Source organism: Prunus persica, chromosome G3, assembly GCF_000346465.2.
Source record: "Prunus persica cultivar Lovell chromosome G3, Prunus_persica_NCBIv2, whole genome shotgun sequence".
Lineage (NCBI taxonomy): Eukaryota > Viridiplantae > Streptophyta > Magnoliopsida > Rosales > Rosaceae > Prunus > Prunus persica.
The window spans coordinates 24,076,637-24,101,450 of NC_034011.1; the positions used below are offsets into that span (position 1 = coordinate 24,076,637).

At 38.3% G+C, this 24,814-nt stretch overlaps 3 protein-coding genes across 3 annotated transcripts; 1 reads left to right on the forward strand and 2 right to left on the reverse strand.

The window, feature by feature from the left end:
• LOC18784421 (solute carrier family 25 member 44) lies at positions 14,308-17,587 on the forward strand. Its single transcript, XM_020560805.1, has 6 exons — positions 14,308-14,641; positions 15,082-15,463; positions 15,561-15,757; positions 16,326-16,470; positions 16,593-16,746; positions 17,059-17,587. The coding sequence occupies exons 1-6, from the start codon at positions 14,595-14,597 to the stop codon at positions 17,082-17,084; spliced, it is 951 nt and encodes a 316-aa protein (XP_020416394.1). The 5' UTR covers positions 14,308-14,594; the 3' UTR covers positions 17,085-17,587.
• On the reverse strand, positions 18,035-19,432 carry LOC18782254. Its single transcript, XM_007216903.1, has one exon. The coding sequence runs from the start codon at positions 19,430-19,432 to the stop codon at positions 18,035-18,037; it is 1,398 nt and encodes a 465-aa protein (XP_007216965.1).
• On the reverse strand, positions 19,829-21,285 carry LOC18783609 (uncharacterized protein C9orf85 homolog). Its single transcript, XM_007215931.2, has 4 exons — positions 20,701-21,285; positions 20,541-20,588; positions 20,249-20,442; positions 19,829-20,143 (listed from the first exon to the last, which is right to left on the reverse strand). The coding sequence occupies exons 1-3, from the start codon at positions 21,049-21,051 to the stop codon at positions 20,254-20,256; spliced, it is 588 nt and encodes a 195-aa protein (XP_007215993.1). The 5' UTR covers positions 21,052-21,285; the 3' UTR covers positions 19,829-20,143; positions 20,249-20,253.

Sequence of the window (24,814 nt, forward strand, 5' to 3'; positions counted from 1 at the left end):
GCCTCTTCTCTGTGGGGTTTTGTCTCATACGTCTATGGTGAGATAAAATACAGCAAGCAAAAAGAAAAAAGAAAAAAGAAATAGAAATAGAAAAGAAAGACACCCCAGATACAGCACAAGTTTCTCAATTCGATCCCTAGCCCTAGGCCATGAAAGCACAAGCTGTTGTTTCATGTCTTATTCTCTGTTGGAGTTTCTGAAGGAGGGAAGGCCTTCTGTCATTTATCATTTATGTACATTTCATTTCTGAAGCACAAGCTGTTGTTTCATATTGTGTTACTCATGAATGAGCAATGAAAACCATTCAAATGGCAACGGTCATGAGATCCTGGCCAGACATGCAGCCCTTGAATTATTCATCAACGGCCCAAAATCACTGGCATGCGGGGTCCACATATATATAGGAGCTTCATAGAGTCGTTTTATTACGAGGACCGCCATACATGATCAAGTGAGGTGCAGATGAGGAGATGGTTTGTTGTCAGAAATAGAGGCGTCAAACGGGACTGACCGCCTAGCACGGCACGAGTCTAGTCCGTTTAAATAAGGCAAGGCACGGCACGGCACGAGCACGAATATCAATGGACCGTGCTCAATACGGAGACAGATGTACTAGTTGTTGTGGCCCAAACATTTACGGCAACTAGTTTCCTCATTTAGTCCTCTCAGGCCATCTCTAAGGTGTGTATAATGCCATAGGGGTTTTTGCCCCGAACTCCTTTTGTGGACAGCCCAACTCCAGCTGGCGAAATTCTATAACGTTGGACCGCCATATATGGACCTCAGACGAGATCTGTATTTTTAGCCGCACAATTAAACTGAGCGGCTTAGATTTAAAGTTTTTTTAAGCTACAAGACACTCAATCCTCATCCTATCCTTCAAAGGGATCACGTGCATCTCTTTTATCTCTGTTTTGCTCTTTTGACTAGAGGTGTCAAACTGGTCGTACTGGGCCAGTCCGTCCCATTTATACTCGTACTTTTAACATTTTCATATCGTCCATTTAATTTATCGGGCTATGCCGTGCCGGCCCATTTAGTAAAATCATTGATCCCCCCCGACCCAAAGCCCATGTCCACATCGAAACGGGCCGGGCCGGGCTCGTGTCGTGCCCGTGCCATACTCGGGCCCAAGAACCAACATATTTAATTTGAATTTTTTCACTTGATTTTTTTTTCCACTAGATAATTCAAATTATAAACATTAAAAAATATAATTAGAGGCAAGAAATGATGAACTATTTGAAAACATTAATCAATCAAACATCCAAACAATATAAAAGGACGGAGGGCAAAAAGTGTCCAACTCTACAAAGTCCACTTCAACTTTTCATCTTTAAACAACTTAATATTTTATATGTGAAGAAATGTCTTGCTTTGATTATAAGAGAAGCGTATATGTCATATGTACTGATTAGATATAAAGTCCAATGTTGTTTAATTAATTTGTAGTTGATATGTTTAATTAATTAAGGATCCAAGTAATTTCTCTAAAATGAAAGACATCAAATATATGTTTATGATTATATAAAAAAAATAAAAAAACCATATAAACAATGATATTAGATGTCAAATTTTTGCATTTTGACATTTGAGAAAGAAAAAAAAAGTTAAGTGGGCCGTGCTTGAAGTGGGCTCGGGCCAAGCTCGGCCCATGTCGGCCAGCAAGTCGCATTGCTTCTTCTCACCCTAGCCACCACCAGCTTCTTCGGTGCAGGTATTCTACTTTTCCCTGTCTTCCCCTGTAATTTTGAGTTAAAAGTTGTAACCCAGGGGTTAGTAATTTTCTTTCTACATGTAAGCCTTCCTTAATCTGCTAAATATAACTCCTAACACATGCATGGTTAATGTTCTCCAGAGGGATACGATTCATTTGACCCGGATGCAAATATCACCATGAAATGGGATATTATGGCATGGACTGCTGATGGCTATGTAGTAAGCATTTTTATCTATTATCTATTATTAATGTTTTCCTTAGGTTTTTGCTGTGTGATATATACTTACTATTGATTGAGGTTTGTTGTCAAAAGTAGAGGTGTCAAATGGGATGGACCGGCCTAGCACGGCACGAGCCCAGCCTGTTTAAATGAGGCACGACACGGTACAAGCACGAATATCAATGGGCCGTGCTCGGCACGGAGACAAATGTACTAGTTGTTGTGGCCCAAACAATTACGGCAACTAGTTTCCTCATTTAGTCCTCTCGGGCCATCTCTAAGGTGTGTATAATGCCATAGGGGTTTTTGGCCCGAACTCCATTTGTGGACAACCCAACTCCAGCTGGCGAAATTCTATAACGTTGGACCGCCATATATGGACCTCAGACGAGATTTGTATTTTTAGCCGCACAATTAAATGAGCGGCTTAGATTTAAAGTTTCTTTTAAGCCACAAGACACTCAATCCTCATCCTATCCTTCAAAGGGATCACGTGCCTCTCTCTTATCTCTGTTTTGCTCTTCTGACTAGCGGTGTCAAACGAGCCGTGTCGGGCTGGCCCGTCCCATTTATACTTGTACTTTTAACGTTTTCGTGTCGTGCCGGGCCAGTCCATTTAATTTATCGGGCTATACCGTGACGGCCCATTTAGTAAAATCATTGATCATGCCCGACCCAAAGCCCATGTCCACATCAAAACGGGCCGGGCCGGGCTCGTGTAATGCCCGTGCCATACTCGGGCCCAAGAACCAACATATTTAATTTGAATTTTTTCACTTCATTTTTTTTTTTCACTAGATAATTCAGATTATAAACATTAAAAATATAATTAGAGGCAAGAAATGATGAACTATTTGAAAACATTAATCAATCAAACATCCAAACAATATAAAAGGACGGAGGGCAAAAAGTGTCCAACTCTACAAAGTCCACTTCAACTTTTCATCTTTAAACAACTTAATATTTTATATGTGAAGAAATGTCTTGCTTTGATTATAAGAGAAGCGTATATGTCATATGTACTAATTAGATATAAAGTCCAATGTTGTTTAATTAATTTGTAGTTGATATGTTTAATTAATTAAGGATCCAAGTAATTTCTCTAAAATGAAAGACATCAAATATATGTTTATGATTATATAAAAAAAATAAAAAAACCATATAAACAATGATATTAGATGCCAAATTTTTGCATTTTGACATTTGAGAAAGAAAAAAAAAAGTTAAGTGGGCCGTGCTTGAAGCGGGCTCGGGCCAAGCTCGGCCCATGTCGGCTAGCAAGTCGCATTGCTTCTTCTCACCCTAGCCACCACCAACTTCTTCGGTGTAGGTATTCTACTTTTCCCTGTCTTCCCCTGTAATTTTGAGTTAAAAGTTGTAACCCAAGGGTTAGTTATTTTCTTTCTACATGTAAGCCTTGCTTAATCTGCTTAATATAACTCCTAACACATGCATGGTTAATGTTCTCCAGAGGGATACGATTCATTTGACCCGGATGCGAATATCACCATGAAATGGGATATTATGGCATGGACTGCTGATGGCTATGTAGTAAGCATTTTTATCTATTATCTATTATTAATGTTTTCCTTAGGTTTTTACTGTGTGATATATACTTACTATTGATTGAGGTTTGTTATCAAAAGTAGAGGTGTCGAATGGGATGGGCCGGCCTAGCACGGCACGAGCCCAGCCCGTTTAAATGAGGCACGACACGGTACAAGCACGAATATCAATGGGCCGTGCTCGGCACAGAGACAAATGTACTAGTTGTTGTGGCCCAAACAATTACGGCAACTAGTTTCCTCATTTAGTCCTCTCGGGCCATCTCTAAGGTGTGTATAATGCCATAGGGGTTTTTGGCCCGAACTCCATTTGTGGACAACCCAACTCCAGCTGGCGAAATTCTATAACGTTGGACCGCCATATATGGACCTCAGACGAGATTTGTATTTTTAGCCGCACAATTAAATGAGCGGCTTAGATTTAAAGTTTCTTTTATGCCACAAGACACTCAATCCTCATCCTATCCTTCAAAGGGATCAAGTGCCTCTCTCTTATCTCTGTTTTGCTCTTCTGACTAGAGGTGTCAAACGGGCCGTGTCAGGCTGGCCCGTCCCATTTATACTTGTATTTTTAACGTTTTCGTGTCGTGCCGGGCCAGTCCATTTAATTTATCGGGCTATACCGTGACGGCCCATTTAGTAAAATCATTGATCATGCCCGACCCAAAGCCCATGTCCACATCGAAACGGGCCGGGCCGGGCTCGTGTAATGCCCGTGCCATACTCGGGCCCAAGAACCAATATATTTAATTTGAATTTTTTCACTTGATTTTTTTTCCACTAGATAATTCAAATTATAAACATTAAAAATATAATTAGAGGCACGAAATGATGAACTATTTGAAAACATTAATCAATCAAACATCCAAACAATATAAAAGGACGGAGGGCAAAAAGTGTCCAACTCTGCAAAGTCCACTTCAACTTTTCATCTTTAAACAACTTAATATTTTATATGTGAAGAAATGTCTTGCTTTGATTATAAGAGAAGCGTATATGTCATATATACTGATTAGATATAAAGTCCAATGTTGTTTAATTAATTTGTAGTTGATATGTTTAATTAATTAAGGATCCAAGTAATTTCTCTAAAATGAAAGACATCAAATATATGTTTATGATTATATAAAAAAAAAAATATAAAAAACCATATAAACAATGATATTAGATGTCAAATTTTTGCATTTTGACATTTGAGAAAGAAAAAAAAGAGTTAAGTGGGCCGTGCTTGAAGCGGGCTCGGGCCAAGCTCGGCCCATGTCGGCCAGCAAGTCGCATTGCTTCTTCTCACCCTAGCCACCACCAGCTTCTTCGGTGCAGGTATTCTACTTTTCCCTGTCTTCCCCTGTAATTTTGAGTTAAAAGTTGTAACCCAAGGGTTAGTTATTTTCTTTCTACATGTAAGCCTTGCTTAATCTGCTTAATATAACTCCTAACACATGCATGGTTAATGTTCTCCAGAGGGATACGATTCATTTGACCCGGATGCGAATATCACCATGAAATGGGATATTATGGCATGGACTGCTGATGGCTATGTAGTAAGCATTTTTATTTATTATCTATTATTAATGTTTTCCTTAGGTTTTTGCTGTGTGATATATACTTACTATTGATTGAGGTTTTTATGGGGTACTGGGCTTGGGATGTGTCATTTTAATGGTATAGTGAGCCACAAATAATTGGGTTTTTCTGGGTTTCTATTTTGATGGTTTTTCAATTGAGTTTCTGGTATTCATGCAGAAAATTGCATAAATCAGTCCTCTTACTAAAACCATGCTCTTATAAATTATAATTTTGTGGGAGATTTGAATGAGTTTCAAATTGGGGGACAGTAATATGGGTATGTGGGTACGATTTTTTGGAAGAGCTGAATGGCCTTGATGGAGTTGGGGCTGTTTACGGAGAGAGGCTGGTGTGGTGGGCTAGGGGGCTGAGGGAGAAGGCTAGGGAAGTGGGGGAAGAGGTGTCAAAAAGGACAGGCCGGCCCAGCCCACTTAAATGAGGCACACGAATATCAATGAGCCGTGCTCGGCACGGCACAAAAACTTGGGTCAAGCCAGGATAAAAAATGAGGTCCAATGGATCGGGCTGGCCCACGGCCCGACATGAGCCGGGCTTGGCCTGAGCCCGCTTCAAGCACGGCCTGAGCCCAAGCCCGCTTCAAGCACGGCCCATGTCAGGCCCTTTTATATTGTTTAGATGTTTGATTGATTAATGTTTTCAAATAGTTCATTATTTCTTGGCTCTAATTATATTTTCAATGTTTATAATTTGAATTATCTAGTGGAAAAAAAAAAATCAAGTGAAAAATTTCAAATTAAATATGTTGGTTCTTGGGCCCAAGTATGGTACGAGCACAAGCACGAGCACGACACAAGCCAGGCCCGGCCCGTTTCAATGGGGACATGGGCTTTGGGTCGGGCGGGATCAATGATTTTACTAAATGGGCCGACATGGTATAGCCCGATAAATTAAATGGACTGGCCCGACACGATACGAAAACGTTAAAAGTACGTATATAAATGGGACGGGCCGGCCCAACACGGCCCGTTTGACACCTCTAAGTGGGGGTGATGGGTTTTTTTTTTAATTTTATTAAAAGTTTTTCATTTTGCAAAGAATTTATTAAAGGTTTAATTTCGGAGTTAATAGGTAGACAAGTGTCAAACAACTAGAGAGGGAACATAGAAATGACATCAAATTGGAGACAACAGATCTGCGCCAAAACAGTGTTGTGTTTTTGTTGCATTATATTTTTGTGGGCCTGGGTTGGGCTTTAGTTCATTTCAGTTCTCTTTTAATCAATTAGAATTTTGTATTAATTTATAATAAAAAAAGTTATCTGTATTTATGTTATTTTAGGATATGTTTTTTCAATTGGATGCATATAAATTTGACATGGATTTAAATGAATAGACCTACATAGCACTATATAATTACCAGCGCTATCAACACATCCGAGCTCCTGGATGGTCAATTGGATGGACAAGCACAAGCACGGGCACGACACAAGCCCGGCCCAGCCCGTTTCAATGGGGACATGGGCTTTGGGTCGGGCAGGATCAATGATTTTACTAAATGGGCAGGCATGGTATAGCCCGATAAATTAAATGGACTGCCCCGACACGATACGAAAACGTTAAAAGTAAGTATATAAATGGGACGGGCCGGCCCAACACGGCCCGTTTGACACCTCTAAGTGGGGGTGATGGGTTTTTTTTTTTAATTTTATTAAAAGTTTTTTTTTTTGCAAAGAATTTATTAAAAGTTTAATTTCGGAGTTAATAGGTGGACAAGTGTCAAACAACTAGAGAGGGAACATAGAAATGACATCAAATTGGAGACAACAGATTTGCGCCAAAACAGTGTTGTGTTTTTGTTGCATTATATTTTTGTGGGCCTGGGTTGGGCTTTAGTTCATTTCAGTTCTCTTTTAATCAATTAGAATTTTGTATTAATTTATAATAAAAAAAAGTTATCTGTATTTATGTTATTTTAGGATATTTCATTATTGTGGTTTTTTCAATTGGATGCATATAAATTTGACATGGATTTAAATGAATAGACCTACATAGCACTATATAATTACCAGCGCTATCAACACATCAGAGCTCCTGGATGGTCAATTGGATGGACAAGCACAAGCACGGGCACGACACAAGCCCGGCCCAGCCCGTTTCAATGGGGACATGGGCTTTGGGTCGGGCGGGATCAATGATTTTACTAAATGGGCAGGCATGGTATAGCCCGATAAATTAAATGGACTGGCCCGACACGATACGAAAACGTTAAAAGTACGTATATAAATGGGACGGGCCGGCCCAACACGGCCCGTTTGACACCTCTAAGTGGGGGTGATGGGTTTTTTTTTTTAATTTTATTAAAAGTTTTTCTTTTTGCAAAGAATTTATTAAAAGTTTAATTTCGGAGTTAATAGGTGGACAAGTGTCAAACAACTAGAGAGGGAACACAGAAATGACATCAAATTGGAGACAACAGATCTGCGCCAAAACAGTGTTGTGTTTTTGTTGCATTATATTTTTGTGGGCCTGGGTTGGGCTTTAGTTCATTTCAGTTCTCTTTTAATCAATTAGAATTTTGTATGAATTTATAATAAAAAAAGTTATCTGTATTTATGTTATTTTAGGATATTTCATTATTGTGGTTTTTTCAATTGGATGCCTATAAATTTGACATGGATTTAAATGAATAGACCTACATAGCACTATATAATTACCAGCGCTATCAACACATCCGAGCTCCTGGATGGTCAATTGGATGGACAAGCACAAGCACGGGCACGACACAAGCCCGGCCCGGCTCGTTTCAATGGGGACATGGGCTTTGGGTCGGGCGGGATCAATGATTTTACTAAATGCGCCGTCATGGTATAGCCCAATAAATGAAATGGACTGGCCCGACACGATACGAAAACGTTAAAAGTACGTATATAAATGGGACGGGCCGGCCCAACACGGCCCGTTTGACACCTCTAAGTGGGGGTGATGGGTTTTTTTTTTTTTTTTATTAAAAGTTTTTCTTTTTGCAAAGAATTTATTAAAAGTTTAATTTCGGAGTTAATAGGTGGACAAGTGTCAAACAACTAGAGAGGGAACATAGAAATGACATCAAATTGGAGACAACAGATCTGCGCCAAAACAGTGTTGTGTTTTTGTTGCATTATATTTTTGTGGGCCTGGGTTGGGCTTTAGTTCATTTCAGTTCTCTTTTAATCAATTAGAATTTTGTATTAATTTATAATAAAAAAAGTTATCTGTATTTATGTTATTTTAGGATATTTCATTATTGTAGTTTTTTCAATTGGATGCATATAAATTTGACATGGATTTAAATGAATAGACCTACATAGCACTATATAATTACTAACGCTATCAACACATCCGAGCTCCTGAATGGTCAATTGGATGGACCTGGCCAAAAAAAGGAAGTCATTTGGTCTATGCTTGGAGCGGAAGCAACGGAGATAGGGAATTGTTCATCTTTTAAAGATGCAATCCCTGTTGAAAAGTAAATTGCTTACTAATTTCTTGTTAGTAAATGATTTACCTCTTAGATTTATCCCTTGTCCTTTTGTGTAACTGCCTTCTGTTGTAGTAGCTTGAGCTCATACGCCAAGTGTAGGGTCTTAGATCAGCTGTCATCTTCAATGGCTCATATGCCTTGTAAGTGCCATGTGTCATAATCACACTGGCTCATGTATTTGAAAGGTTGTGATGACTGATGTAAGGAAATGAGCTGTATGAATGAAAGAAACATCATTCTGCAACGAACAGAATGTTGCAGTGATTATTCTCCTTCCTTCTGCTCTCTCATTCTTCTTTTCATTCTCTCTAGCTCCTTTCGTAATCCAAAACTTTAACATGGTATCGCGAGCCTAGGTTCTATTTGGAATCGGGGCATCGGATCTGTGAGTATTGTGCTCGGAAATCCAACGTGAAGGTTTTGGAGGAGGTGGTGGTGGTGGTGGTGGTGGCAGTGGGGGTGGTTGTGGGGGTAGTGAATGTGGTGGTGCAAGTGGTGGAATTGGATGTGGAAGTGGAGGTGGTGTCATTTTTTAAAATGAATAATGGTATTTTTGAGAATTTAAAAAATTCATTAAGGGTTCAACTCTGCTTCTTTTGAAAGCAACTTTGAAAAGCAACCCAGAGCTTGCTTTTAAAAGTTGCTATCAAAAGGCCAATGCTTTTAAAGTAATCGAGATATTTTATTTTTGCGGAATACCTTAAACTGCTTAACTTTAAAGTGAAGCAAGTTTTTGGCAAAAAAGCAATCCTAAACGGGGCCTAATTCTGCAACTTTTGCCACTCTTGTTCAGACCTGTAAAATCACATTAACCCAATTGAGCTCAAAAGCAATAGGATTTTCAACCGTTTTTATAAATGTTATTCTATTTTTCTTATTATTTATTATCTATTTTCTTTTTCTTTGATTATTTATTTTACTCGAAATTAGAAGTTTACCCTTATAGTGAACGAAAAATCGAATGAAATTCAAAAAACTTAACGACAATGGATAAATTGGCCGTTTTAATTAATTTGGATATTAAATTGGATGACTTTTTGGTTCTGGGAATTAAGTTCGATTGGAGTCCTAATTCGGGGGGGTGTACAATAATTTACTCATAGCAATATGAACATGAGAATTGAAAATCAAGTATTTCATATTGCCATAAGTTGCACTATATGATATGTATGGCTTCAATGTTAAAATGGTCCATGTGTTTTATCTTATTGGCCAATTTGGTCCTTGTGTTTGTATATGTTAGTCAATGTAGTCCATTCTCTTTAAAATATAAAATATAAAATATTTAAAATTAATTAAAAAAAACTGTAATTGATTATACATTTTAAATTCAATCTGAAAAATGGGATTTTTTTAATAATTTTTTTAATTTCACCTTCCCCAATTTCACGCTCACACCTCAACCACCTCCCAAACCTAGCCACCATCACCACCACCACTCCAAACCCAAACCCATAGCCACCCTCACCACCCTAGCTACCATTCCAACCCCACCTAAACCACAGCCACTCTCTCTCGCAACTTCCTCTCTAACAAATCATGAAGATCTTTATAGCCGGTCACCGTAATCTTAATGGCTCTGACACCAATTGATCATCCTTGCTGCAGCAAAAGTCGACGATATTCAGGCCAATGAATCAGAGAGGCGAGAGAGACGAAGGATAGAGTATGAGAAAAACCAAGACAAAAAAGAGAAGAAAAATTGCAGCAAGAAAAGAGTAGGCATCAATTTGACTAAGAACCTTTTTTTTTCCTACAGGAATCGAGACCATTGGAAGAGTGGAGGTTGAGGTTGTGTGGGTTTTAATCATTTTGGCATTATTATTATTTGAGTTTAAATCTTTATAATTATTTATAGATTTTTTTTAAAATTAATTTTAAATGTCTTTTTTAAGGTTTTAACATAATTTTGACGGAAAGGACCAGTTTGCTATTTACAGGGTATACCGGCCGGCTATACTTTGAAATATTCTTTTTTGGGGTATAGCCGAGTGGCTATACGGTTAAGATATTATATATTTGGAGTATAGCCGTGCGGCTATACTGTTAAAATATTGTATTTATGGAGTATAGCCGTTTAAAGGTACATAATAGTAAATAGAATATTTTAACGGTATAGCCGAGCGGCTATATGCTTTGAATATATTATGTTTTAATTACTTTTATTTATTTAATGAAGAATTAGTATTTAAATGTTTTAATTTAATTCGGTAGAAATTACTGAATAAATACTGAATAATTATAGGATTCACCTTGACAACCGCCACACACATTGGGTCATTCACTCACTCCCGCATTGGGGGTCCCTCCCCCCTACGCTTTTTGGATCACAGACGGTATCTCCCCATGGCCTTTCGCCTCTGAAAGCGTCCTTCCTTCTCAATGCCCGGGCATCCATCCAATGCATTCTTTTCGATCTTGTACTAAGGTACACTGAACACCAACCCAATCTCGAAAAGAAAGAAAGAAAAATACCCGTGAACGGACGCTTTGTCTTTAATTATCTTCAATAATTATGTGAATTTTAAAAATAGTTTCATTTATTTAAAAATTCTAGAAAATTATATAAGAATAGGGGCTTTCTCTATTACGGATTACAAATTTGCAGATTAAATACGGATTTCTATTTGGAACAGTTAGATGTCATGGGCGGTGGAGATTTAACATAAAAGGCAAAACATAAAAAATACCCCTTTGCACTGCCATTTGAGAAACAAAAAAACAACGGGCAGACCCATCCAATCCAGGAGACCTGTGCTTCTCTTTTGTATTTCCCACCAAAGAAACATTTCTTCCCCGTGCTTTTCTGAGTTCTCTCCCACCTGAAGAATTTTGCTCCAAGATTTACTCCATACCAAGGGGCAATAGCTCAAACAACAGAGATTGAGAACCAAAATAGTTCACACCAAACTAAATTAAAGTGCAATCACTGACAACAAACAATAAGAGCTTCTCCACAAGAGTTAATTTTTCTCTAGTTTTTATTTTTATTTTTTCTGACAGCAAACCCAAGAGGCACCAACCTCTCCTCAAATCTCTCAGAAGAGTCTCTCAACAGTTTTTTCTATTTCCTTTTTCCTTGCACCGATGGAATCAGACGCAGAAGACACCAAGTACCAAATGACCCAAAACCTAGACTTCACAGCCTCCTCCCTATTTGGTGCTGGTATTGACAACTTGACAAGCGATGGCCTGCCTCCTCCTTGAGTGATAATGTTCATAAACCCACCTGAAGAATTTTGCAAGAGAAATGTTACAAGATGATACAAGGTCAAATACAAGTGGTAGCATTACAGTCTTTAATGGCATACGAATCCAAACTCATATGAATACAAGTGGTAGCATTACAGTCTTCAATTTTCTTGGATTTATCAAAACCGCTACCCTATGTAATGATGTTTTTATGAAAATAATATACTTTGTGTAATGCATTTTCTATCAGTATAAATTTATATTTTTCCTGAGCCAAAACATTAAAAAAATGAAAACATAATCATGATGGATCCATAATACTATATTTAATATTGAATGCTAGTTAATGTTCAACGTTTGAACCTGTGCAACGTATATTATAGCTCCCTCACATACGCATAACACATTTGGTACAATTTAATTTTAAACAAGAAATTTTGTTATATTTAGAACAAAGTGTTTGTCTTCTATTCGCAAAAATAAGTTAAAATTATGTTGGAATAAAATTAATAAATCCAGAACCTTACTTTAGCCCTTAACATGTTACTCACAGAAAGATTTGTACGGTGGTTCTCTTACACAGACGTCCGGTAAGGAAAATTATTTAATGTCATCATGTAAGGAAAATATTTTTTTTGTCTTTTTTTTTTACATAACGAATTGAACATATTCCACAAATATTTGTTGATCCTTATATGAATCCAAATACTCCAAGATAGTATGCATGCAACAAGTACAGAACCACAAAATAGACAAATCCCACAAGCAAGTAGTCTGCATTATTCGCAAAATCTGAAGAAGCAAGTAGAAACCGAAACTGCTGGATGACACATTTTACCCATTATCATTGTTGTAGTCAATTTGTCTACAAGTGCTCCAACTTCCATCCATGGTTGCCTTCACAATTAAAATTGATTTCTACCCTTTACAACATAGTGACCCACACCACATGGAAACCTTTCATTGTAAGGATTTTTACGCAAGCAATTCTTTGAAACTAATTACAAGTTGATGAAGATAATGGGGCTGAAATGTACTCAGACATTAGAAAGAGTCAAAGACAAGCCTTTTATGAACAATTTCGGAAATGGGGTAATTACCTGCGCTGAGAGACAGAGATGAAAGCGTCGACCTTTCTTTGGGGAAGCAATGGTGTAATCTTGTTGCTCTCTTGCCTCTGTTTTGGGGTTTTATGAATTGAACCATTTTGGGGGACTTCAATTTTTTGCCTCTGTATTCTAAGCTAAGTTCCATCCAATTGATGAACCGTAATCACATAAATTTTTGGTTTTTTTTTTTTTGGGTAAGAAAGAACCCCTAACAAACCAAAGAAACTAAGCAACACTAATCATACGATGTTTAGAGACAACCCCAACAGTTCATCGGCCAACACCGAGCCAAGCCAACCGGGAGACGCATACACAGGTCCAGAATCCAGATTATGACTCCAAGTAGCAAAACTGTCAGTATTCTTCTCCCTATAATTATGATAAGTCTCATAGCTCTCAAACTTGTCTAGGATCTCCAAGCAGCTGGAAACCAACGCAGCAAGAGGATGGAGGCAATGAAGTTTACAGTATCTATGAAAGCGTATAGCCGCGCGGCTTTACTGGGGTCGTTTTCCTGTTAATTATTTTTTTATAAAAATAACACGCGCTAGGCCGGTCCTCTTCTTTTTTTTTACTTTTTTTTCCCTAAATAGTAGCGCCGCGCGGCTATACTCCGAATTATTTTTTTATACAAAAAGAGTATAGCCGCCCGGCTTTACTGTTGTAATTTTTAATTCTTTTTTATAAATAGTATAGCCGCTCCGCTATACTTTGAATTATTATTTTTATATGTAAAAAGAGTATAGCCGCACGGCGTTACGGGGGGTTTTTTTTTTTTTGAAAAATTCTTTGTTAGGCTATACTCTTTACTGTTTAAATGAAAATTGACTGACCATAAATAAAAATTAAAAATTTTGACCCAAAAAATACACATACAAAATTCAGGTTAAATGATAATAAAAATTTAATTTGACAAAGAAGAAGAGAATAAAAATTGAGTGTTGCTAAATGAACCCTAAAATTAATTGAGTACACCCTACGATAAAAATATATATTGAATTATTGATTTATCCTAATATAAAATGACCAAAAAGGATAAATAAAATTGTGAAACAAATACAATTTTAATAAGTACATCCTACTAACTATATTCAACCATAATCAAAAAATTACTTGTCCTATTGTGTTTTTAACGAAAGATGTGGTAATTACAAGAACTTGGAATTGCAAAAAAAAGTGTCAATAGTTTTAGTATAAGCATAAATCCATATGAAAAGTCAAAGATTTATAAACACTATTTAAAAAAATTAAGCTAAAATTTAACTATAAAATAATAATACAAGTATTAGAGTGTATCAAGGATATTTTTAATAGTTTTATAGGGTGTACTTAGTTAATTTTATATTTTAATTCAAATATTATGATCTATATAGATCATAGACTCAGATAATTTTAAAGTTCGTTTAGTAACTCTTTGAGAATTTAATCAATGACCCTGCAAATCTACCCTGTAACTATGTCCTCCTGACCGCTGGGCATGAGGCGCCGAAACACAGAAGAGTCAGCGAATTGACTTCACGCCAACTCCAAGCAATCGAAAATTCTCCCAAAAATTATTCCAAAACTCGGGAAAAGTCATTTCTTGCTGTTTCGCTTTCACGCGTTAACAGCTTCGACCAAACACCGTCTTGCTTAACGGATACCGTTTCCCAAAATTTGGGACATTTCAGCTTCCGAAAGATGAGTTCTTGACTCGCCCCCAAGATTCGGCTTTCTTTGTTGGGTTCAATTTCGACGACCCCATGGCTGCGCCCAACTCCATTGGCAACACCGAAATCAATTGGGACAAGTATGTTCTTTGTTTCGATTTTCACTTTTTGTTTGATTCATTGACAAGTCCCATTGCTTGCTTTTTATCTGTTATCTTTTGGGTTATAACTGTTAGTTTTTGTTGAGAAATTGGTGCTGTAGATTGATTGACTGTATTGCTGGGAAATGTTGAATTGATTATGGAATTAGAAACGACATCTAAAACGTATCTACCCTATTGATTAATATGGATTTGATTCTCAATTAAGTGAATATTGTGCTCTGTTGAACTCATTAAGTTTGTATCCTTATTTATGCAGGCTTGATAAGACTAAATTTTATGCTGTGAAATGTTGGATTGATTAAGGAATTAAAAAGGAAATCTAAAACCTACCCACAGATTGATTAATATGGATTTTGTTCTCAATTAAGTGAATTCTGTTCTGTTGAACTCATAAGTTTGTATCCCTACTTATGCAGGCTTGATAAGACTAAATTTTATGTGGTTGGAGCTGGCTTGTTTACAGGGGTCACAGTGGCACTGTACCCGGTTTCTGTTGTGAAAACCAGGCTTCAAGTTGCTTCCAAAGATGCTCTGGAGAGGGATACATTTTCTGTGGTTAGAGGCATTTTGAAAGCAGATGGTATTCCTGGTTTGTACAGAGGTTTTGGCACTGTAATCACTGGTGCAATTCCTGCTAGGATTATATTTCTCACTGCTTTGGAGACCACCAAGGTGGCTGCTTTCAAGATGGTTGAGCCCTTCAAGTTATCTGAGCCTACAGAGGCAGCTTTGGCTAATGGACTAGCTGGGATGACCGCCTCACTTTTCTCTCAGGCTGTGTTTGTCCCTATTGATGTGGTAAATACCTTTACAGGCTCTATCGCATGTCTTGCTTGAGCATTTTTGTAGTTAGGGGTTTGAGATAACTAATTTTTGAGCAATGGGTTTTCTTTAGATTAGTCAAAGATTGATGGTGCAAGGGTATTCGGGCCATGCAAAGTACAGCGGGGGGATGGATGTTGCTCGTAAAGTTATAAAGTCAGATGGCATCCGGGGATTGTATAGAGGGTTTGGACTTTCTGTTATGACTTACTCTCCATCTAGCGCTGTATGGTGGGCTAGTTATGGTTCAAGCCAGCGCTTAATCTGGAGGTGAGACATGGTAATCTGATAACTATTGACTCTAGTTCTGTAGAGCTCTTTTATTCTAAGACTAGGCCAAGTAAGTTTCAGTAAATTTAGATCTTTTAAATGTGTGTCAGCAATATGTAATTGAGATTTTCTGTTGGACATTCTATTTTTATCTTAAGCAGCAATCTTCATTTAATGATTTAATGATATGAGTTTCTTTGCCTTGTGGCCATGACAAACACATTAAAACTTTGGAGGTGCATCAGTTTGATGGTTGTTTTAGGTGGTTTCCATTTGAGTGCGTTAGTGGAACATGATAGTTATGTTGGAAAAGTTAGGAAGTATGAGTTGTTGGAAGTAATCATCAGGTACTGTGACTTTGTTGGTTGTTAGGCTTTATTCTTAGATAAACGATCCTGTTGTATAGGAAGTCTAAGGTTCATTAAGCCAATGAACTTCTATAATTACTACTACTAAGGGCAACGGACTTCATTCCCTTTAGATAAAGAACTAAGGTGAAGGAGTTTAGGTGAATCATACCCTTTTGTCAAAATATCTCACATTTGCATTATTCTGGTTCATTAAGCAGTTTCTTAGGCCAGGGAAGTGGTTCTGATGAAGCTGTTCCTGGCTTGGGGAAAATAGTGTTGGTTCAAGCTGCTGGAGGAATTGTTGCAGGTGCAACAGCATCCTGCATAACAACCCCATTGGATACCATAAAGACTCGGTTACAGGTATTCATATAACCATTAATGTATGTGGTTACTTTGCTAGCTTGTAGCTTGCTCATCTTCATTTGACCAAGTTATTACTAATATGTGTTTTTTTTTTAATAATAATTATTCCTGCACTATAGGTGATGGGACACGAAAAGAGACCCACTGCAAGAGAAGTTGTTAAAGGCTTGATAAGAGATGATGGCTGGAAAGGTTTCTACAGAGGGCTAGGTCCAAGATTTTTCAGCATGTCAGCCTGGGGCACGTCAATGATATTGGCTTATGAATATCTGAGTATGGGCTCTTACCTATTATGCTTCCTTACCATATATTTTGGGTCTTTTCATGATCTTTCTTTCACATCATGTTTTCCTTACCTAAGATTCAACTTCTAGGCTCAAGTTTCTTTAAAAGTCATATATAACACTATGTGAAGGGAGAACACTTGTGCAATCTATATATTCAGGAATGATGAATTCCTCCTTTTTGGCATATTCTTCTTCATTTTTTCCCTTCTTGAAAAGTCCTGCTATGTGGTTTCTCATGATACTTGCAAAAACCCAAAATTTGAAATTTAATTTCTATTATTGTTTCCTTGTCTTTCAGAGCGCTTGTGTGCAAAAGATGAATAGAGGTCATTCTTCTTTCGGTCCACTTAGCATGGAATTATAGGAATTTTGTTCTGACGTGGGCTGGTATTGAGCATTTCTGATGAAGGCTTTAGACTGGTAAATTCAGAATTGGGATTATGGACACTGAAGCCTTTTCGTTAGTTTTGATCGGGCGATTGGTCCTGATATTATTTGATGCTTTACTTACTAAATTTTGGAGAAGTCCTCAAATTCTTTTAGGAATTTCTCTACTAGATAGTAGTGATATCATTCTTCGGGTAATTGAATTTATTTGAGCTGTAGGAAGTGCCAATTTTTTGTTCTATAGCAAGTGTACCTTCACCCCGAGCAAGGAATTTGAACTTATTAACACAGTTCTTTTTATAAAAAAATTTTGTTGCTATATTGTCCCCTTTAGGTGTAATTCTCAATAATTTAGAACACCAAATTCATTCACCAGAAATTATTGTAATTGTAAATGTACTTTTTTATAGTTGAAATGTTTGATCTCTGAAATTATTGATGATTGTTACGTGTTAAACTAGTTATGGAGTAAATCAAAAGATATAATGAACTTAAAACTTAGGCTGGACCCATGGTGTGGCAAAATAGTAGTTTCCACTTCCCATGGTGAAATTTACACCAAAGCTTTCAACAAATCCCCAGTTGGTTTGGTACAAAAACTTAACAGAATCATTGGCAAATTTACTTTTAGATGGATGTGCATATTGAGCTTTTTATGAATTTTGTGGGAGAAAACCCAGAGATACCAAAAGATATGCTATGTAAACTTGACATGGATGTCAATATTGAGCTTTATGAATTTTGTGAAATTAAAAAAACCCGAAGATAACAAAAGGATGATAGAACTTTATAAAGTAGTGAGAGTGAATTTACACCAATACATGGATGAAAATCACCTCAAGATACCATTTACATCTAGTGGCTTCAAATTCTTGGTCCTGGTTTTCTTATACTCTGACTGGTTTCTCCAATACAGCTGAGAAGAAGAGCTCATCTCCAAGCTTATCAGTCTTAGGTACAACCCTCCATAGTAATGGCTTGTAGCCTAACCTGTTAAACTCATCCAAATACAACTTCATGTCCTCCTTATGACAGAAGAAGCGGTCTATCCAAAGAAGGCCCTTTGGCCTAAGGACACGGTCCCAATCAAACAACACAAACTGAAGGAGTTCAATTCCTATCCAGCCATCCAAGAACGAAGTAGAGTGGATCATGTCAAGGGTATTGTCAAAGAAAGGCAATCTTGAGCCAATTGATGTGTAAAGAGGAAGAAGGCCTCTTAAGGCAATGACCTCATTGAAAGGAGCCCCTAAGTTTAAGGTACTAGAAGCAATGGTAACATTCTTTTCCCTCATGATAGAAGCAAATGTTCCTGTTGTCAGGCTAAAATCTAGGCCGATTCTGATCTCCTCTGGCTTTAACCCTAGAAATTCATCAATGGTGAACTCTGCTGATTCAGACTTGTTTGTTGGAGTATCCCACCCTTTTTTTGAAAGATTGAAGCAGTCCGAGCATTTGAAGAAGCCTCTTCGGTCCTTGGTTTCTTTGGAGACAAGGCAAGAGTAGTCTTTGCACTTGTAATTGTTCCATAAGATGTTAGCACCACTAGGTTGAGTCCAAAGGGAGGAGTTTATAGAAAATGGCTTGGTGTAGTGTGGAGGTGATTTTGTGAAGCATCTTCTTCTTGGTAATGGATCACATCCATGAACTATAAGCTTCTGAGCTATTTCCCAATCATCCGGGCATGTACTGTGAACCTTGTAACTCATAAACCGGTCTAAATTGGTGACCATATTAGCACAAGCCAACCCAATTGATGGAGTTACTGCTTCTACCCCAAGAAAATTCTTCTTCCCAATTAGCCTGTTTTGTTTTGGTGAAGTGTAATTGTGAATCTCACCTGAACTGAAGACCTTCCCACCCATAAACTGTTCTTCAGCTTCCTCGGGATCACTGAAATCTTCATCGACATTGCTCATCTCAGCTTTAGCAGGGGGAGAATTCCTGTAGAGCCTTGATAAGCTATCTGCAAGTTTGTCCAAAGAAATGGCAATGTGAAGCACCTGATCCGAAAATTTCGCAATTGCTTTTGAGTCTGAACTTTCATTATGCAGCTGCTCCAGTAAAACCCCCAGTTGGATCTGCAAACGAGAGATATCTCTGTGCAGGGAATGAGGCAAAACAATTTGGTCATGGGAGGTATTGGCAAAAGTAGCAAAAATGGATTGTGGATATGAAACATTGAAGCCAAAAATGAAAACTGTGAGGGGGCTGACAAGGAGAATAGCACATAACATTGCGGCAAGAAGGCATCTGACTGGCTTAGAGGAGCTTTCCTTCTGCATTTCTAAGAAGGGTTATTTTTCTTCCTTAACACTTCTTCTGGGGAAAACAACCATTTGAACTGTTCATTCAATCTTTCAAGCTGTTGACTGGAAGAGTGAAGTGGGATCTAATTCTCTTAATTTTCTATTGCGTTTTCAATAATCCCTAGGTGCATCTTACCATACTTTATAGTCAGTTTTCTTTGAACCTAAGTCACCCCTCGTAGCAAACCATCTTGATCTATGATAATATTAAACTAAATGTTTTGCCAACTTTCACATAAGTTTTCCCCATGCAGAGCATTTTGTACACAATCTGCATAAATTTGTTAGTTTTTTACATATTAAGTGAAATAAATTGAGATAATCATTGGCTTTATTCACTAATGAACAGACTGAATAGGGGTAATGGCCAGATTAGGTGGAATTAGCATTTGATTTCTCAACTATAGAACTTGGAAGAACAAGAGCGCTTTAGTTTCTCATATGGAACTCAATTAATACATAAACTCAAACAACATTTGAGGGTTCTTGTGCATAAAGCACTTGTACAAAAACGAAGAATCAACGGCTATAAGAAAGAAAGAAGAAGAAGAAAACAAGAAAGATGTTGATCGTTTAAACTCTTCAAGACCTTCTTCATAGGGGTTGAAGGGCTGACTTCCACTTCCAGAGTAATGGAAATATCTTTGTCCAAAATTGCGACTGAGAGTACAAAGAGATGCCTCAAAACTGCCCAAAACAAAGACAACAAATTTGTGTCTGTAACTTATCATCATCATTGTTTGTAATTTGTAAATGTAAGAGTCCACACTGCAAAAGCTATTGAAATACTACCTCTATTAATTACAAACATGGTCCTCATTTTCTTCTTCTTCACCTTCTTCATCATCATCATCATCATCATCATCATTATCATCTCTGCTTGCCTCTGCATATTCTTCAAGTGATGCAGAGGGGAACAAATCCCCAGCCTTGTCATCTTTGTTGGTTGCCGCTTTCACTAAACCAGTAGCTTTGCCTGCGTTCATCTGTTGCAGTACAATTTGAGCTTACAAAGTATGCAACTTTATTCATAGACAATACAAGAAGCTCAAAAAAACAAATGGGTTTCCATTAGAGAACATACCGCACGTATCAGTGTCCTCCTATCTCTTTCTCGAGCATTTTTTATGGCCTGCACGTTATAAGTTGATAAAACAAAACAAACCCATCAATCTCATTAGCCCATTTTTGAATGCAAACGCAATTAGAGAATTAAAAAAGAAAAAATAAAAAGAAAAACAAACCTCCTGAAGCTTTTTTTGCTCAGCTTCCACTTCCGAAGGGTCTTTTCCAACGATACGTTCGACACGGCAACAGCACTTTGCACAAACACCTTGTTCCTTGGCGCAAGCAGAACAGAGTTTATGGTGAGACTGACGAACGGCGCGCTTGGTACAACGTTGGCACTTGGTTGGCTCCGTTAGGGTCTTGTACTTGCCGTAACGGCGTTTCCATTCGATCTGCTCCTTACAGCGAGGGCAGACCCCCGTAATATCCGACAGCGGCCTGAACCGGCCTCCGACCTCCGTTTCGTTGATTTTGACGCCGAGGTTGGGCTTCCATGCGAATTTGTTTTGGTGCCTACCGTTCATCATAATTCCCTACACTTCTCAGAGCAAATACAGCTTACGATTTTGAAAATGCAAAGCAAAAGCAATCAACTGTGCTTTGGGAGTTGCAGAAATTCAATTCATATGCCCAACCCAAAAGAAAGAGAAGAAACTAGGGTTTTAGCGAAGGCGGAGAAGACTAACCCGATTTAAAATTTGGGTTTCCTGACCCGAATTCGATTTGGATTGGGCTGTCCTGAAAATAATTTAGGGTTTTGGGTCAATTTAGCTCTTGGGCAAGTAGACATAAAGTAGCCCAACAAATTTTGGGTTGGATTTTGAAATTAAAGTCATGCTATTTTCACATGAGGTAATACCATCTTTGATAAAGAATAAAGGGCATCAACAGTAAAATTAAATGTTTGAAAAAAAATAAAAACATTCTGATGTAGAACCCAATCAGAGCATGGCATGTAGGATCTATGGTTGGGAGTACAATGCTTGTATGCCGGCAATATCATCACTGTGCAAAGCCCTCTTAGTCTTTCCAGCAGAAACGTAGGTTCGTGCGTAGCCACCCACACCAAGTCAAATTGGTTCTTGCTTGGTGGCATGAAGCTCCAGTTCTCATCAGCATCCACGTGTAGCCTTCCATCTGTGGGCCAAAACCTTACCCGGCCCATCAAACAGGCTCCCGTCTCCATGATCACGCTGTTGAAAACTGATCCTAAGGACAGCAGGTGACCCCAGCCCCACCTCCTGAAATGTAAATATGGATTCCTTGGCCCACAATCCAAATGCTTGGTTACATGCCAGTGTCAAGGCCAACGGCCCAGATTTGGTTTGGGCTCCATGCTCAAATTTGTAGGTGGTGAGATGATGCTTTGTGGGTGGCCATTTCTGATTTCCAGAAGGCATAGTGTGAATCCATCTGAGTCCCATGCCCATGTTGACCATTACATTTTCGTTGACCAACCACACCTTGGAGTGGTAATTAGAATTTAGATCCATGGTCTCTGAATCAAGGTTACCTGTAATATTCAAATGATAGTTTCTTTGGAACACTTTTATTGCAGATTCTAAAAGCTTATCATATCCAACGGTTTTTCATGCCCTACCTATCAGTCACTACCTTATTTTTCAGACAACATATGTACATCTTTGCATACTGAGTTGTTTCAAGTCGCAATCAATCAATGTTAGGTGGGGGTCTTCCAGATCTTGCGCTATGCTTTTCACATGGAGATCATGTGTCATTTACAATTACCTGACTCTTTCATGTTAACCCCACTATATTATGCTTCAAAAATAAAAACCCTACTATATAATACAGAAAATAACCCTACATGCAAGTAGATGCTTTGTAATCTTACATATCAGAGATCATTTTCTGTGAACACACCCAAATAATGCAAAAACAGAACCAGAATACTGATTGGCTAGGCAAATATTATGTGCTGCACGCGAAAGATTTCTCTTCGAAGCAAAAACGGTTGGAGATAGGAGGTTGAACAGAGTTTGTATGGCCAAGTAACTAGCAAAATGTAAAAACTTCTCTTCTGGGATGGATGAGCAACTAGCTAAGGAGGCAATAAAAGCAGGTAGACCATTGATCTTGCGTTAATAGTCATGTATATGTTTTGTGATGTACATTTTATAGTGCAGAATGGTCTTTAGATAATTTTCTGTTATTTTACATCCTGGGAGTAAGTCCATATATACTTCTTCTTCCAATTCTCCAGGTAAGAATGCATTTTTGACATCAAACTGATGTAGTGGCCAATCGAAATTTACTGCATCCTACTGTCTTCTTTCCACGAGGTAAGGGCACGAGTTCCCATGTGACATTCTTTTGGAGAGCTCGCATTTCTTCATTTATAGCTTCTTTCCATTTTGGGTCTTCTAGTGCTTCAGTTACACTGTTGGGGACAGATATGTCAGCCAACTGCTTCACATAGTGCACACGTGACCCTGATAATAGCTGAGAGATATATAATTATTGATGGGGTATTTTCCTTTGGCTTTAAGATCTGCTTCATATTGTACTCGAGATTTGCCACGGTTCTTCCTTTCTAGAAGCTGATATGTAGGCTCTGTGCCTTCTGAAATCAAATCATCATGGGATATTTCATTAGTGTTATCAGTTTCAAGAAAAGATGTTACCTGAATGACTTCCCCAGCAGGTGATTGGTGCGGTACTGGAGCTGAAGCAGGTAAAATCTCATAAACCGGTTCAATTTTCTTCTCCTGATTTGACAGCGTGGAGACAACTTAAAGTTTTCCTCTGGCGACTGGTCGCTGTCTGCTGGCGACAGGTCGTTTTGAAGCAGGTTCTCTGTAGTTGAAGAACTAAGGGGGGCGACTGGTTACTTTGCACTAGTGACGGGTCATTTTGATGCAAAGTGACGTCCTGGGGGAAAAAATCGAGAATTGGAGCAGTCGTGGATTCTCGATTCTCCTATTGGGCTGTTGAAAAATATAATTCATGTTTCCAAAACACAACATCTATGGAGGTAAAGACCTTCTGACTAAGAGGATGATAACATCGATATGCTTTCTGATGAGGTGCATGGCCAATGAAAACACACTTTTCGGCTCGGGGATCCAATTTGCTTCATTGGTGATCATGTAAGTGGATAAATACAACATAGCAGAAAATCCGGGGTTCCAAGTTTGGGGTGGGAGGTGTTTGGATATGGTGGTGAAGTGTTTGAAGTGGTGTTTGGAAATTTATGATACTAGAGGGAATCCGATTGATAAGGTATGCTGCAGATACGACGGCTTAGCCCCAAAAGGATCATGGCATATTGGCACCAAAGAGAGAGGCACGAACGACTTCTGTTAGGGAGTGTAAGGGCATGAGCGTTGATGTATGATGCCATGATCTTGTAATAACTGGTTTAGATCATGGTTGAGAAATTCTCCGCCATTGTCAGAATAAAGAACCTAAATTATGGCATGAAACTGAGTCTCCATAATTTGATAAAACTGTTGAAACCTGGAACTAACTTCCCCTTTATTTTTGAGAAGGGAAACTCAAGTCATGCGTGTACAATCATCTATAAACGTGACAAACCATCGCACCCCTGACGAAGTGGCAATTTTAGCAGGTCCCCAAACATCAGAATGAACAAGAGAAAACAGAACCAAACTCTTATCTGAACTTAATGGGAATGGGACATGATGACTCTTGGCCAATTCGTACGTATCACATTGGAAGCTAGAAACATCAAGATTGAAAAATAATGATAAAAACAATTTCTTAAGATAACCAAACGAGGCATGCCCAAGACGTTTATGTAATAACCAAATTTTGTCTCTCTCCTCCTCAGAACGAGTTCCACTAGTTGTGAAAGCTTGATCAACCTTGACCTCACTATCTGGTGCCCAGTTCAAGTAGTAGAGTTTGCCCCGCCGAGTATCACAACCAATCGTCTTTCCTGTGAGGATGTCCTGAAAAACACAATGATTCGGCCAAAATGTTATAGTACACCCCAAAATAGTAGTAAGTTGCGCAACAGATAGCAAGTTATGGTCTAAAGATGGAACAAGTAATACATAATCCAGATGTGGGGAAGTAGAGAGAGATAAAGAGCCCTCCCTAACCACAGGGGAGGGGTACCATTAGCATTAGACACCATCAGCGGAGTGGATGATTTGCGACTAATAAGTTGGCCAAGATCAAATGTCATGTGATCTGTAGCACCCGAGTCGATAATCCATGCGGATTTTTGAGATGACGTATGAAAAGTAGAACCGTTGGTGGTGGCGATATAAGCATAAGTCCTGGTAGCCGGGTCAGCAGGAT

Coding starts and splice junctions, on each gene's coding strand:
- LOC18784421 (XM_020560805.1), top strand. CDS start 14,595: ATGGCTGCGCCCAACTCCATTGGCAACACCGAAATCAATTGGGACAA. Junction 14,642..15,081: donor ACCGAAATCAATTGGGACAA/GTATGTTCTTTG, acceptor CTACTTATGCAG/GCTTGATAAGACTAAATTTT. Junction 15,464..15,560: donor TGTTTGTCCCTATTGATGTG/GTAAATACCTTT, acceptor GGTTTTCTTTAG/ATTAGTCAAAGATTGATGGT.
- LOC18783609 (XM_007215931.2), bottom strand. CDS start 21,051: ATGATGAACGGTAGGCACCAAAACAAATTCGCATGGAAGCCCAACCTC. Junction 20,589..20,700: donor AGCAAAAAAAGCTTCAGGAG/GTTTGTTTTTCT, acceptor TATAACGTGCAG/GCCATAAAAAATGCTCGAGA. Junction 20,443..20,540: donor GGAGGACACTGATACGTGCG/GTATGTTCTCTA, acceptor GTACTGCAACAG/ATGAACGCAGGCAAAGCTAC.
- LOC18782254 (XM_007216903.1), bottom strand. CDS start 19,432: ATGCAGAAGGAAAGCTCCTCTAAGCCAGTCAGATGCCTTCTTGCCGCA.